Source organism: Nuphar pumila, chromosome 13 (assembly GCF_984573655.1).
Source record: "Nuphar pumila chromosome 13, dmNupPumi1.hap1.1, whole genome shotgun sequence".
Lineage (NCBI taxonomy): Eukaryota > Viridiplantae > Streptophyta > Magnoliopsida > Nymphaeales > Nymphaeaceae > Nuphar > Nuphar pumila.
Genome location: NC_143261.1, coordinates 4626033 through 4643135, shown reverse-complemented (window position 1 = coordinate 4643135; position 17103 = coordinate 4626033). Strand labels below are relative to the sequence as shown.

At 37.4% G+C, this 17103-nt stretch overlaps 1 protein-coding gene across 1 annotated transcript in view; it reads left to right on the top strand.

The window, feature by feature from the left end:
- Positions 1–17103, top strand: part of LOC149817582 (CMP-sialic acid transporter 1-like) — a 48712-nt gene that overhangs the window by 13365 nt on the left and 18244 nt on the right. The window contains exons 3-4 of the mRNA XM_089984311.1: positions 2284–2498; positions 2635–2713. Coding sequence (XP_089840437.1) covers positions 2284–2498; positions 2635–2713 — 294 coding nt within the window. The remainder of the gene's footprint in view (positions 1–2283; positions 2499–2634; positions 2714–17103) is intronic.

Genomic DNA, 17103 nt, shown 5'->3' with positions numbered 1-17103 from the left:
CCCAAAATTTTCTGCCAATTCTTTACCTGTTACCCTATAATTTATTGCATGATCAGTAATGAATTGTATAATATTTTGAGGTTGAACTTTTTCCACAACCTGGACAAAAACCCTCAACAATACATCTGTTGTCTTGGGCGTATCAAACAAATCAATTGATTTCAAAAACATGGTTCCTTTGGGGCAATAGATAATTTTTTTTATCAAGGTCATTGACTTTCTTTCTGTCCACCCATCTGCCATGATGCTACATCTAATTTCTTTCTATGACTGCCTCATCTCATCATAATATGCCTTCACTTCTTTCACATTAACATCTAAAACTTTTTCTCTCAAAGCATGATATGAAGGCATTTTATATCCAGACCTGATACTACTTGTGGCATTTGCCATGACTTAAAAATGAAAAAAATTTGCCGCATTGAAGGGAATGCAGGCATCATAAAACCATCTCCCAACTGTGACATCTGCCTGCTCGACTAAATGCTAAGGAGTCATCGCAGTACGAATGTCGAGTTACGTCACAGGGGCAGTCCCAAGGTTGCCAAACTAGGAAGCGAAAGCGGAAAACGGTACGAGAAGCGGAAGCGATACATTTTAAAATATATAGGAAGCGGGAAGCGAGGAATAAAAAAAAGAAATATAAGAATTGAATGAGAATCAAAATAAAACACAAATAAAAACAAAAATAAAAGTGACTAATATTGAATTTCATGATTTTTTAGTGTAAGAATTAAATTTTTAACAAAATCTAAAAATGATGACTACCAATTTAGTAAAAGCACATGAAAGTGAGTGAGAAGAGTCAAAGAAAACACATAAAAAGCATGAAAATTTGAGTAAGGGAACATATAATAAGAATAAATGAAGCATGTGGAAAGCATAGGAGAAGCGTGGGGGAATTGAGGTTCTCATCAAGTTTCGGAAGCGAGGAGTATCGTGTTTCCGAAGCGAATTTCCGGGAAGCGAGCTTCCCACCTATCTAAGAAGCTTCTGGTAACTCTGGGCAGTCCTAGGAGGAAAAAAACATCTAACCGAGCTTTTAGCTCTACCTCTTGGCCCTCCTCTAGAAGAACTCCCTCCTCTTCTTTCTTCTCTTCTTTTTGTGCCTACGGTGGCAGCCGACACACTACTACTGGCACCAACCACACCTTTTCCCTTTACTTTAGAACTTTCTACTTTTGATCCTATGTTATGAGCAGTACGATCAAAAGTAGAAAGCTCATCTTTGTAATAGGCATCCTCTCAGGGCTCCACATACCTTATTTTTGCCTTATTCATCTTTCTTTCTTGTCTTTTTTTTCTCAGATCGTCAAGTAATTGCTGATATTGTCATTTCACGGCATCTGACAATTTTCTTGACATGCATGCTTGCACATTATGATGTGTCCTGGCTAAACGATGCTTCAACCGAGAGATATCACCCGAAACAAAATTTGACGATAGTTGCATTTGATTTTTAATTGGTTTTCACTCATTACTTGAGTGCCTTATTGCCATGTCGGATCCTCTAATATCATCTTCTCTAAAAAACACTCAATAAGAAACAAAGAATATGGATTTTTTACCTTAACCCACTTTCTTGAGTGAAAAAATGATAGAAATGCACTCTTACTTTAGAAAATTGCAAAACCCTCTCTCTTGCGCATGAATCGGCCCCCAAATCGATCTCACGAAACCTAAGGTGCATGAGCTCTCTTCTAACAACCTCTAAGCGTATAGAGAACTCGGCCCTCGAGAGGCCTTCTACCCCCCCCCCCCCCAAAAAAAAAAATAAAAAAAAAATTGAGTTTCATGTATTTTTTAAGTGCGCCACACCCGTATTGTACGATACAGGGCTGTATCGTATGATATGCCTGATGCGGGTACAATTCGTATCACGATACGAGTGTGTATCGTATCGTAAACCCCAAAAGTAACGACACGTATCATATGATACGACATGATACGAACAACCTTGGTTAGAGCAATACAAAATAAAGATGAGAGAAATGTAGAGAGGAGTAGGTAAGAGATGGATTCCTTTTTATTAAAGATGTGCAGTAAGTACAAAATTAGGAAAGACAAAAATGGCCTCATAGTATTGGTATAACTCACATTACGAAAGTCGAAAAAAGTATGGTCAATTTCTTTGGACTACTATGTCCTCAACACAGCAGCACATTCAACTGGTTAAGTTTAGGTCACATTGCAGTGCATAATATTTAAGTGCTTTGCTACTCTTCTGAATTTTATTGACGCTTTATCCCAGTAAATTTTTGTATTGATATGATGTTAAAACAGCTTGTGGCATCATGTTTTCTGCTATGGAGAGAGTGCCGATCATCGACTCCTCCAAAGATGACTACCGACTGGAGGAGTTTGCGGTTGTTCCCCATTCCTTCTATCATATACTTGATCCACAATAATGTACAGTTTGCTACCCTGATTTATGTGGATACATCAACTTATCAGATAATGGGTAACCTGAAGATTGTCACAACTGGGATATTGTTCAGGTACCACACTTGTTTTGTATGAAGTGAATTTAGATTCTGGGGTTCAATTGTAATTCTATGTACACGTTAAATTTTGGTGTATAATTTCATCTTCTATGTTGTAAAAGATGATTGAACTAAATTGCTACTGTTTCAGCATGTTCTTGAGGAGGAAGTTATCAAATCTGCAGTGGATGGCCATTACATTACTAGCTGTGGGCACTACAACAAGTCAGGTAAGTTGCAGAATATTGCAAAACCACTTTCTTGTTGGCATTTTAGTCCCCCCCCCCCCCCCCCAATATTCCTTCATTAGGTTTAATTGTTTAAAATTTTGTATCTTATTGTGTACATGGAATTGGTTCTTCATTCATATGCTGCACATTCTTTCTACAGTATGTCATGCACTGTTTGGTGCCTGGTACATTATATAGAACATTGTAGCGTTCAATGTGGAAAGGAAATAACCAATATTGATCTTTACTTTCTATTGACGAGGAAATAGCTACGGCCTAATGTCACATGGGCACTCCATTTTGCCCTCTGTACCCGTGTCAACACCTGGACACACCATTTTACCCTCTGTACATACACGTTTGTATTCAATTTATAATTTATAATTATATTTTCAGTTTATAACTTTATATTTTCAATATATAATATATATTTTAGATATAACCTATATATATAGGTTATATTCAGTTTATTTTGACTTTTTTTGTATTTATGTGATATTTAATATATATATATATATATATATATATATATATATATATATATATATATATAGTTGTGTCTCCGTACCCACATTTTTTGGAATTGTTGTGTCTTACCCTCTGTACCCACACCCGCACCCCTACCCAGGTGACATAGGTTACAGCAAACAGATCTTTTCCAGTGTAGATTGTTTATTGTTTATTTTTTATTTTTGTTTTATTTCCCCAGATGATTGCTGAATATAATAGATCATTGAATTAGTGGTCGAAGTTATAGGGTTTGGATTATGTCATGTCTTACATCACATTTGGATTTGGGGATGGTTACCTGTTTGTACCCAATTGTGTGAGTGTTGAGGTTGGATATGCGGTAATACAAATGGAAGCATTGAGATTCTGCTGATTTGCAATGCCTTCCCACGGAGATCTGGAATCTGAAATTTTATCTGGATCCTTGTGATGTATATAGACAAACAAATATTCTTCTGATTGATCTCACATGGTTCTGTACCCAAGTGGTCACTGCAAACTGTTTGACCAAAGAATCACAAAACTGGGGAATTGTGAGCAACTGACATTGGAAATTTAAAACATTCTATGAAAACTGACGAACTGCCCTTGTCCAAACATTATTATCTGCGAGCTTCTAACCAATAGTCAAAGCTGAATTTCAGAATTATGGATTCCATAATTGGTGTATTGTGAAGCTGGCTTTATTTGCCGATCATCCAAGTAGGACCCACAAAAGATTGGAATATTCTGATTCTCAAGAATTGAATTATATCCATGTTAAACCTTTTCTTTATATATGACAAAAAGTTAGGAAAATGGGAAAAGTATTTCAACAAACAGAGAAGATAAAGGAAAACTAAGAATAAATATTTTATTTCTTTTTTTCTAATAACAGGTCCATCATTTTACTTTTTCTCTTTGTATTTTCTCATTTTCTGAACTCATCCTCTTTCCTCAGTTAATTTTATTTTCAAATTTCAAACTTTTGGCTTACATTTGTGTTTTCCTATCTTATAAAAAATGAAAATAAAATTTAGGTTTTTTTCCCAAAATCATCCCTACCTTATAGGCTAATCTCAAAAGCATCCCTGATATTGAATCCCAAGTTCATCCCTAGCTTTTTCTCCCTCTAGACAAATCCATTCTTCTGTTAAGTGCTGTTAGTTTAACCAGGGTTAGCAGCTTACCATAGTTATGCTATTATAAAAATAAACTTATTTTATTTAAAAACTAGGTACATGCAATTTCATCTCCCCTAACCTTAATCTTGCCTTCTCTTGGACCCTTTCAATGCCAGGTTCTTTATGTGCTCTAGATGATAAAATCACCTCCTTTCCTTTGGGATAAATATCAAAGTTTCAGCCATAGGCCCATAGTCACCTTTATCGTTAAAGGTAATTTCTCGGAGAGATTTTCAAAAGTTGATAAATCTTGTGAGTTTAAGAATTAAAAAAATATAAATAACAAGAAAGCTAAGAAAATAATAAGGTTTGCATTATTTTTCTTCCAAAAATATAAAGAAACATGTTTTAAAGGTTTAAAATATAAAGGAAATGAAAAAATAGGAAATACAAACTTAAAATAAAAAAAGAGCTTTTAAAAAAATATTACGATATCGCGATAATATCATGATATTTTAAAAAATATCGCAAGATATTACCTTTAATATCGGCTAGCTTAAAATATCGGTATTTCTCGCAATATTTTCAAAATATCTCTGAGATTGGTGACAATGGTTTCAGCCTTGTAATAGCTCCTCAGACAACACCCAAGATAGAGAAACAAGATTGTTTCGGTTCAAATTGTCAATCCTGCAAGAGGGGAAGGGAGAGATGTAGAAGAGTTGCAAACTCAAATCTTGTCCAGCTATAAATGAATTAATGAAGAATTTGAGTCTTTAGAATACACAGACATTATGCTAATTGATAGGTCAGTTCCTGTATATGAATGATTTGCTTATTGCATGATTGCTAAATGTGTTGTCACAACTATAAGAGATGGGCACCATCTTGAGTGCAGCCTGTAGGGAGTGGGATTTGGTGTAATGAAATGGATTGAATCCAATAAACATGCAAGAACACACTTTCAATCAAGTAGAATACTTGATTGAATCCTCAAACCACCCATATAAGAGTAACAAATTTGTTATTGCATAGAGTCACTAAAAAATGAGTTGAAAATACAAGGCCACAAAGGGCCTATTTATAATACAAATGGATCACTAGGGAGCAGCCCCGCTGTTGGGCTGCTCCCAACAGTCATATTTATGACCGTTGGGAGCAGCTCCATAGCTATATTGGAGCTGCCCCCAAAACACAAAAACCGAAAAACAAAAAAAAAAACAAAATAAAAATAAAAGTAAAAGATTGTCAGCCCCTAATGGGCTGACGCCTATTACAATAAAAGACCGAAATACCCTTGCTGGGTATTTAGGTTTACAACATCTATATATATATATATCTTAACATTTGGAACACCCAAAAATGCCATAATCTGAAAGAATAAGGAACAAGATGATAAACTGAATTTTCACTCTCTTGCCTACCGAGGGGATCGAGTATTCTATTTATAAGCATAACAGTGTTTACAATGTTTAGAATACAAAGTTCTAGAATATCGACTTGCGCAGTTAGATATGCTAACAAAACAACTAACAAATGATAACAATTATCGTTTTTGATAATTCTATCAAAAACGATAATATTGGATACACGGTTGGCTCACGATACTCCTGATCGAATCTGACTTCTTGTAACTTCATTTGAGTTATCTAAAACCTGTTTGGCTCATTTCGTTTATGAGAAACCGTTATCATTAGGAGATGTAACCGTATGAGCATTATCCTTATCATGCTCCTGCGAGCTAAACATGGGGTCGACCACGTTGAGCTTGTCACGAATGAAAACAAACCTGAAAAATGGAAGAGCCTTAGTGAGACCGTCAGCCAGCTAGTCAGACGAGGTGATAAACTCAACTTGGAGATGACCTTTTGCACATGATCCTGAACAAAATGGAAATCGATTTCCACATGTTTGGTCTGAGCATGAAAAAACGGATTCACAACGAGATATGAATCCCGAATATCATCACACCAAAGAGTAGGTGGCGAAGGAGGAATGAAGCCAAATTCAGTTAGAAGGGACTTGAGCCAAAGAAGATCCGACACAGCACATGCAAGAGACTTGTATTCGGCTTCAACGTTGGATCGAGCTACGGTCTGTTGCTTTCGAGAAGATCAATAAACCAAATTAGAGCCCAGAAAACAACAAAACCACTAGTAGACTTCCGATCATCAGGGCTGCCTGCCCGGTCAACATCAGATAGGGCGTTGAGCTAAAGAGAGGAAGACCGTGCGAAGAACAAACCATGTTGAATGATATCCTTAAGATAACAGATGATGCATTTGACAACAAACCAGTGGGTAACCGTGGGCTGATGCATGAACTGACAAACCTTGTTGACTGCAAAGGCAAGGTCGGGTCGTGTGATGGTGAGATATTGTAGACCGCCCATGATGCTTTGATATAAAGTAGTCATGAAAGATAGGGGCATCATCCTTATATAATCGGGTTGTGGAGCTCAAAGGCGTAGAAATCGACTTTGCATCGACCATAGAGGCACGACGAAGTAGTGTAAGAGCATATGTGCATTGACAGAAAAAGACCTGAGATGGCATAATGAACTTCAATACCCAAAAAATAATTTAAGCGTCCGAGATCTTTAATGGAAAAGGCAAGACTGAGGCGCTGAATAAACTGCCTAATGGCAGCGGTGGAGCTGCCAGTGATGATGGTATCATCAACATAAACCAGTACATAAATAACCAAACATCGATCTTGAAAAATAAATAACGAAGCATCAGAAAGCGAGATACGAAAACTGCATAATTGAAGATAAGAGTTGAGACGCTGGTACCAGGCACGCGGAGCCTGCTTGAGGCCGTACAAGGCCCGGTCCAACTTACATATATGCTGAGGGTAAGAAGAGTCTTCAAAACCAGGAGGCTGTGCCATATAAAGATCTTTAGAAAGTAGACCGTTTAATAAAGTATTATTAAAATCCAATTGATGAATCGACCAATCTGACGAAACCGCAAGAGCAAGAACAATGCGGATGGTTGTGGGTTTCACAACTGGATTAAAAGTCTTGAAAAAATTGATGCCTTTCTCTTGATGAAATCCTTTAGCAACGAGACGAGCCTTATAGCGAGCTAATGAGCCATCAACATGTCATTTAATCTGAAAAACCCATTTGGAGCCAATGACATTATAATGAGGTCGTGGAGGAATGAGGTGCCAAGTATGATTAAGTTGGAGCGCATTAAACTCATCCTGCATGGTCGTGCGCCACTTGGGGTCAAGATTAGCCTGTTTAAGAAAAATAGGTTTGGGTGTGAGTAAGACAGAGCTAAAACAGGCAAGGGAGAGTAGATAGCGGGTAGTGGCGAATGCACGGGGTTTAAGAGAGTTGGTCATAGAGCGAGTGATCATGGGGTGGGTATGGTCAGACGGGCGACTAATAAGAGAATCAAGAAGAGGAGAAGAAGTGGGCAATGTCGAAGAAGAGGCAGGTGGGTCAGCAACAGAAATTTGAATCACAGGGAAGGAAAGGGCAGTCAAATCAGTAGAGACAGAGATGTCAGGGGGGACCATCAGAACAGGAAGAAGCGACTGAGGAGGATCAGGAGGAGGTAGGACGACGAACTGAGAAAGACCCCATTTAGAAAGATTAGGTGAGGAAGGACGAGCAGAGGGAGAGGCGGCCCCAAAGACAGCTTCATTAAAGTAAACATGACGAGGGATATAGGTGCGGTTTTGAGAGGGATCAAAGCAAAGATAGCCCTTATAGCGAGAGGCATAGCCAAGAAAAATACAGGGAGTAATTTTGGGCTGAAATTTAGAAGTATGATAAGGGGTTAAAAACGGATAGCAACGAGCACCAAAGACACGGAGATGGTGATAGTTGGTCGATTTGTGAAAAAGAAGCTTCTACGGGGTCTTACGATTTAGCACTAAGGTTGAAAGACAGTTAATAGTGTAAACGACTGTGCGAAAAGCATTAACTCAAAAGGAATAGAACAGAGAGAAAGTATGTAACATGTTGAGTCTGGTTTCAATGACATGCTGATGTTTGCGCTCAATGAGCCCGTTCTTTTCCGGGGTATGCGTGCACAAAAACTGATAGAGTATGCCATGGTCTCATAGAAAATTTGCAAAATCACGACTGGTAAGTTCGCCTCCATTATCAGTTTGAAAGGTACAGATGGGGAGTTGAAGTTGCTTTTCAGTGACATGCTTGAAAGACTTAAAACACTCAAACACTTGAGACTTAGCATGCAAGAGAAAAATCCATGAAAAATGAAAAAATTCATCCACTATGACGAGATAAAAATGAAATCCTTCGCGGGAAGAGACTAGAACAGGTCCCCAGACATTGGCATGGAGAAGTTCAAGTGGTGATGTCCTAGAAGAAAATGAGTGACCAAAAGAAAGTTTTTGAGCTTTTCCAATAAGATAACTCTCTCACACTTTTATTTTGTTGTTTTTATTAACAAAGATAGCATGACTAGAGTTTAAGTAAGAAACAATCTTCTTATTTGCATGTGCGAGAGGTTGGTGCCGAATATCAAAAGATGCCACTTTGCCTGCATATGCCGTCACTTGAATATGATCATCAGATTTGATTGGATAGAGTCCCGCACTAGATTTCGGTCCCTTGAGACGAATCTTGCCTGTTTGACCGTCCTTGACAAGAAATTCAAAGTGAGTGAATTCAAAAATACAATAATTATCTGCAGTAAATTGACTCACAGATAAAAGGTTATTTGTGATATCAGGAACGTAAAGAACATTTTTTAAATCAAAGGAAGATCCATGAGATTTCAGAATGAGATTACCGGTGTGGGAGATAGGAAGCATCTTACTATTGCCAACCATGATTTGCTCACCCCCATGATACTTTGATTTATTGAAAAATTGTTAGTCATCCATAGTTAGATGATTCGTAGCACCAATGTCACGGTACCAATAGTCATCAGTGGATTGCTGAAGAGACATGACAGAGAAGGCTTTAGGGATATCCCAACAAGTTTTGGCAATATGCCCGCGTTTTCCACAATATTGACAGGTGACTGTCCCACGACCACCTTGAGTTTGGGCAACTGGGTTGCTATTAGACAATTTTGGAGAGAAATTTCTTCCTTGGCCCCTTCCACAACCTCGATAAAAACCGCGGCTACGACTCCTGAAGGCAGTTTGCTGGGGTTCTGGCGTTTCAAGAGGCTTGGCATGAATCAGAAGCACACACTTTTCCTGATTAAGAAGCAGATCATATAGATCTGTAAAGGTATACAGGGCTGGATTGGTGGTGGTTACAAAATTTTCATTCTCGAGAGGAAGACCATTCAAGGTTATTTGAACTAGTTCTTCATCTTCTACAGGGTGATTGGCGGCAACAAGAAAATTGGCTAGAAACTTTATGCAGTCTAGATATGACAACATATCCAAACTTTATTTCTTAATGAAAGTTAAGACTTTCTTCAGAATCATGAGTCTCAAATGAGATTGAGATCCATATGCTTTTTCCAGGACAAGCCAGGCTTCACAGACTGTTTTTATTCTCATGATTTGACCGAGGACCATTTTAGAAACAATAGCTTTGATCCAACTGAGATCCGGCTGGTCAAAACGAACCCAAATAGGATAATTCAGATTCTCTATTTTACCTCCATCTGTCACGACAATGAAGAGATTCGGTTGAGGTGAAGTTGTAATAAAATGGTGGTCTTCAACAAATGCACAAATAACTCACAAACAAGTGTCTATTGGAGACACTACAAGCATGACCCTTGAAAGGGTATAAAGGGAAGAACACTTGAAAAATAAATAATACTTTATTCATGAACAAAATGCTTAAGAAGCATGGTTATTTACATTGAAGGGGTTCACCCCTATATATACAAAAAAATGAGAGAGAGAGGAGAGCTCATTTTGAGCTCTCCAAAAAGAGACGTTGGATTCCAACGTCTCTTAATATAGCTGTTGGACTACAGTCCAACAACATTTATTATTATAGCTGTTGGACTATAGTCCAACATCATTTATTATAGCTGTTGGACTACAGTCCAACAGCTACTTGCACAGTCAAGTTCCAACAGGAACTTGACTGGATCAAAATATCTAGTTTCTATTGAACTAGATGCTAAAAAAAGAAAATAAAAAAATAGAAAAAGAAAATAATAAAAGAAAATATAATAATATTAAATAATATATATATATATATATTGCAGTTTACATTTTAACACTCCCCTTCAAACTTACGGTACAATGAGTGAAAGTTTGTCTAAGAGGAAGTGAAATCTGGGAGCAGCGAGAGGCTTGGTGAAGAAGTCTGCTAATTGATATTCTGATGTAACATATGGCAGATCAATGGTTCCATGTAAGTATTCCTCTCTGACATAGTGACAGTCCATCTCAATGTGTTTAGTGCGCTCATGGAATGTCCGGTTGCTTGCAATGTAGATCGCACTTTTGTTGTCACAGCACATCTTTGAAGCTTGCGTTGCTTTAGCTCCCATATCCGCTAGCAATCGTCTGAGCCAAACAACCTCCATAGTGGTGGTTGCCATGGCTCTGTATTCAGCTTCGGTGGAGGAAAGAGAGACTTTCTGCTGCTTCTTGCACCTCCACGAAATTAAGGTTTCACCTAGGAACACACAAAAACCAGTAGTTGAGTGTCTATTATTGGGATCACCTCCCCAGTCAGCATCAGTATATGCAATTAAATTTAATGAAGATGAAGCAGACAAGAAGAGTCCTCGTGAAAGAGAGGATTTTAAGTATCTAATAATACGCAAAATCGCTCCCATGTGCACGGAGGTGGGAGCATGCTGAAACTGACTGACTGTATGAACCGCATGAGTTATATCTGGCCTAGTAATGGAAAGATAAGAAAGAGCTCCAACAAGTTGTCTATAAGGAGTAAGATCATCAAGAAGTTCTCCATCATCAATTTTCATTTTAACATTGACAACTTCTGGAGTGTCTACTTTCTTATCATCTGTAATTCCAGACCTGAAAACGATATCAAGAGCAAATTTAGATTGAGATATCAAATACCCCCGAGGGGAATAAGCAACTTCAATGCCTAAAAAATATCTTAATAAACCTAAGTCAGTCATTTCAAAGTGAGTTTTAAGAAGAGATTTGATATTTGCAACTCCCTGTTTGTCGCCTCCGGTGATGATCATATCGTCCACATAGAGAAGAAGAATAATGATGCCTGCATCAGATTTCTTAACAAACAAAGCAGTGTCAGTTAAACAAGGTTGAAAACCAATATCAAGCATAACATGACTAAATCGGTCATACCAGGCTTTTGGAGCCTGTTTAACACCATAAAGAGCTTTTTCTAGACGAAGAGCTTTACCCTTAGGGATTCTAATACCAGGTGGGGCTTCCATGTATACTTCTTCAACGAGATTCCCATTCAGGAAAGCATTTTTGACATCTAATTGAAAGATAGGCCATGTTCTAATGGAGGCCAAGGCTATTAAAGTTCTAACAGTGGTCATACGGGCCACATGAGCAAATGTTTCTTCATAATCGATGCCATACCCTTGGGCATATCCTTTTGCTACTAAACGGGCCTTATATCTTTCCAGGGTCCCATCACTTTTGGTTTTGACTTTGTATACCCACCTACAACCTATAGGTTTCTTACCCGGAGGAATATCTTGTATCGTCCAAGTATTGGCCTTTTCTAGTGCATTCAATTCTATTTTCATGGCTTCTATCCATTCTATATGATTTTTTGCTTGAGAATATGATGCTGGTTCAACATATGATTGTATTAATGTAATGGCGGCCCTATACGTGGGTGAAAAAGATTCATAAGACACAAATTTTTCTGGAGGTTTAGAGATTCTAGACGTTCTTCTAGGTGAGACTTCAGAGTATTTTTGTAATGCACATGAAAGATTTTGCTCTCTACGTCTTGAATATTGTAGACTAACATCCCTATGGATTTGCTCTTCATTATCATCATTTTCAACAACAATAGGACTTTGATCATTGTCAAGGTCACATCCAACATCACATTCATTGGATTTTGAAGTTGGATCAATTAAAAACGAGTATTCAGTGACATCCTTGGATTTTTCAAATTCAAAGAAGCTTTCTTTTTCCAAAAAAGATACATTTCTTGACACATATAATTTATCATTTTGAAAATCGAAACACCTGTAGCCTTTTTGATTATCAGCATATCCTAAAAAGGCACATGGGATTGCACGAGGAGAGAGTTTATCATTTCTGTTGGTGAAAACAAAACATTTGCATCCAAAGACTCTTAATCTAGAATAATCTGGAGTTAAATTAACAAGCTTTTCTATTGGAGTTGTATTATTTAATGAGGAAGATGGCATCCTATTAATGAGGTAGGTGGCAGTTAGGACCGCTTCAGCCCAAAAACTTTTTGGAACTTGATTTGCAATTAGCAATGTCCTAGTAGTTTCCATAATGTGCCGATGTTTGCGTTCGGCTAGGCCATTCTGTTGTGGAGTGTGTGGACATGATCTTTGATGTGTAATACCATGTAAATTGAGATAGTCTTTGAATTCGTTGGACATAAATTCTCCCCCTGAATCAGTGTGAAAAACAGAAATATCATTTTGAAACTTATTTTTAACCATTTTATGAAATATTTGGAAGTTAGCAAAGACATCAGATTTATGTTTAAGAAAATAAATCCAAGTATGTTTAGAAAAGTCATCAACAAAAATGACATAATATGTATAACCACCTTTGGAAATAACTGGTGCGGGGCCCCAAACATCCGAATGTATTAACTCAAGTGGTCGTGAGGAAACAAAAGTTCTACTAAGAAATGGTAACCTTTTCATTTTGCCAAGAATGCAGTCTTTACAAGAAAAATTTTCAGAATTACAAAATTTTTCCAAACTTGGAAAATATTGAATTTTAGACATATGAGGATGGCCAAGCCTTTTGTGCCATAAATCCAATTCTAATTTCTGAATATTATAACAAAATGCATTCTTGGGTAATTCCAAAAAGTCCATGTAATAAAGTCCTCCTTCTCTATGGCCTTCCCCAATCAGCTTCCCTGACTAGCGATCCTGTACCCAACAACCATGAGAAGAGAAGGAGATATTACATCCATAATCAGATATTTGCGAGACAGATAAGAGATTCAAATTAAGTTTAGGGATATATCTAACTTCTGGGATAAAAAATCTTTTGGATTTTTGAAGATTTTCAAAACATCCTATTCCTTTTACTTCGAGAGATGTGCCATCGGCTGTAAAAACCTTTGACACACTTGAGTTATTTTTAAGACATTCGGATAGACTATTAACATTTGGGGTCATATGAAAAGAAGCACCAGAATCTAAAAGCCAAGGAAAGTTACCTGAACCGGAGAAAGATGCAACTGCCGCTCCAGTTGAGGCTTCGATTGAGGAGGATACCCCTTTGAGAAAAGGTTGAAGGATTTCCATCAATTGAGCCATAAACACAGGTGCATCTTGATCTTTTGACTCAGATTCAACAGATGCAACTCTTTTTTCTTCTCTTCTTTTTAACTTTGGACATTGAGGCCTATAGTGCCCCGGTTCATGACAATGATGACAAATAACTTTTCTTTTATCAAAGTCATCGTTTTGCCTTCCAAAATGAGGCGGCTTGTAAGTACGAGTATGATTCCCCGGTCTAGATACAGCTAAAACGGAATCATCATCAACTTTTGGAGTACTTTTTCTAAGTCTATTTTCCTCCATAGTGAGCTCTTCTATAGTATCAACAATAGAAGGAATTTTTCCACGATGTAAAAGGGCCGATTTGGTGGATTCAAACTCCGGCCTTAGACCATTCACAAATTGATAGAAATGTTCCATATCGAGTTGCTTTTGGCGAAGCTCGATGTCTTCGGCACAATGCCATTTGGGCTCAAGAAGAGCCAACTCTTCCCAAAGTTCGGACAACTCATTATAATATTCTCGAATAGTTTTATCTTTTTGAGTCATTGTCCGAACTTTATCTTGTAAATTGCATACATGTGCAATATCTTTAAGGGAATACATGTTTTTGAGGTATTCCCAAGCCTTATCGGCATGTTCAAACTTAGCTAGACTAGAGCATTTTTTAATGTCTATGCTATTGATGAGCCATGACATAATTTTTGCATGCCCTATCCTCCATTCTTTCCATTTCTTTTCATAAGTGGCTAACGCCTTACTCTTCTCTTCTTCCGTTAGAGGAACCTCTTTATCACCCTCTTTCTTGGTAAGAGATAGTTTAGGTTCCAAATCGGAACCATCCACTATACCCCATAAACCTTTTCCCCAAATGTGGTGCTTCATAATCGAAGCCCACATTACATAGTTAGTATCATTTAGCTTCATAGGAATGATAGTGATCTTATCATTGTCATCCATCTTTTACAAGGGTAAGAGAGGAATAAATAGGAGGAGAGAGAGAAAAATAAAAAGAAAAGAAAAAGAGTAGACAAAGGAATAAGAGAGGATACAAAACCATTTTTTTTTGTAGCACAAGTTCGCCTTTCTTCAAACAAATCTTCTTGAGCCAAGAACAAGGTGATGAAACACCTTTTGTAAATGTGGCAGGAAAATCGAGGCAGAAGCACTTCAAGATCTAAGGATTTCGTAGCTCTGATACCATGTAATAAAATGGTGGTCTTCAACAAATGCACAAATAACTCACAAACAAGTGTCTATTGGAGACACTACAAGCATGACCCTTGAAAGGGTATAAAGGGAAGAACACTTGAAAAATAAATAATACTTTATTCATGAACAAAATGCTTAAGAAGCATGGTTATTTACATTGAAGGGGTTCACCCCTATATATACAAAAAAATGGGAGAGAGAGGAGAGCTCGTTTTGAGCTCTCCAAAAAGAGACGTTGGATTCCAACGTCTCTTAATATAGCTGTTGGACTACAGTCCAACAACATTTATTATTATAGCTGTTGGACTATAGTCCAACAACATTTATTATAGCTGTTGGACTACAGTCCAACAGCTACTTGCACAGTCAAGTTCCAAGAACTTGACTGGATCAAAATATCTAGTTTCTATTGAACTAGATGCTAAAAAAAGAAAATAAAAAAATAGAAAAAGAAAATAATAAAAGAAAATATAATAATATTAAATATATATATATATATATATATTGCAGTTTACATTTTAACAGAAGTACCGTCGACAAACTTAAGGAGATCCTGGCTGATCATGACCGATTCAAGCTGAAATCTCCACAACAAGTAGTTGTCTCGATTTAATTTTATCGAGACAAGGTTGGCGATAGCATTCCACTGGGTCATAGGAGAGGGAAGAGATGACGAGGAAGCCATTGAATACTCGTTTGAGCTTGATAGCTCTGATACCATGAAAGAATAAGGAACAAGATGATAAACTCGATTTTCACTCTCTTGTCCACCGAGAGGATCGAGTATTCTATTTATAAACATAACAATGTTTAGAATACACAGTTCTAGAATATCGACTTACACAGTTAGATATGATAACAAAACAACTAACAAATGATAACAATTATCGTTTTTGATAATTCTATCAAAAACGGTAATATTGGATACATGGTTGGCTCACGATACTCCTGATCAAATCCGACGTCTTGTAACTTCATTTGATTTATCTTTTCGAACTTTATTTAAGTTATCCAAAACCTGTTTGGTGCATTTGGTTTATGAGAAACCGTTATCATTAGGAGATGTAATCGTATGAGCATTATCCTTATCATAATCATTGTCTCAGATTCATTGGATGCTCTCCATCTTTTAAGTGGAGGCGTTAAAGTGAACCCATGGAATATAGAACCAGTTGTTGATGCTATAAACTTAGTGTTTTCCATGTTAGAACCAGACAATATGTAAGCACACATTAGGAACACAACTTTATGCAAGATTTGAAGAGGTCGTATAAAGATCATTAGATGAGGAGGTTTTGGGAGATTTGTTATGGGTTGCAGTTTAGGTAGGGATAGATATGGAAAAAACCCTAAAACTTACTATAAGAAAATTATGTATAAATTTTTTGAATGAATTTTACTCTATATTGATATGGAGTAAGTTGTTACTTTTTTTTGTTCTTCTCTTGCTCTTCTTATGTTCTGTTCTGTATGATGTGGCATGGTCTATTACTTTTGTTCTTGACCCGTTCTTCTTCTTCCGCTTCACCGTTTCTCCTCCTTTGGAAGCTCTGGCTCTAGGAAATGTTCCAATTCTCATATCAAGCTTACTGGAAAATCAGTATTTGAAATGTAGTGTTGGTCAAATGTATTGCATTTCAGAGGCATTTTGATGTAGGAGAGGAGCAATGAGGCAATATGGGTCAAGGGATCCATTTTTTTTTTTGAATTTATAACCCGAAGAAGCTGCACCCGACACGAAGATCTGGTCGTGTTGGCTTAACCTGCCATACTTACGATTGTCGGGCCGACAACGTAAAACTCTGAGGCTAGGACCCCTGCCCCCGGGGCCTATGCTACACGTTGGCTTGAGCAAGGGGCGACACCCAGGAGAATCGAACCTTGACTGCCCGTCAAGCAGCCAAGGCCCCACCCCACTACGCCAACCCCCCTTGGAGCATCCAAGGGATCCATTTGGATCTTGTTTTTAGTTTAGTCTTTCTATTTGAGTTTTAATTTTGATTTGGACATTTTTTTAATATAATGGATCCATCTTGGATCCAATTTAGAATTAGGGTTTTGTTTTCCCTATAAATGCTCATTGTAGGTTCTTTTGTAGGTAGTTTTGATGTGATTTTCAGAAACCTCTCTTTCTCTTTTTCCTATTCCCTCCTATTCTCTCTTTATTGTTACTGTCGTTTCCCTTTGATTTATT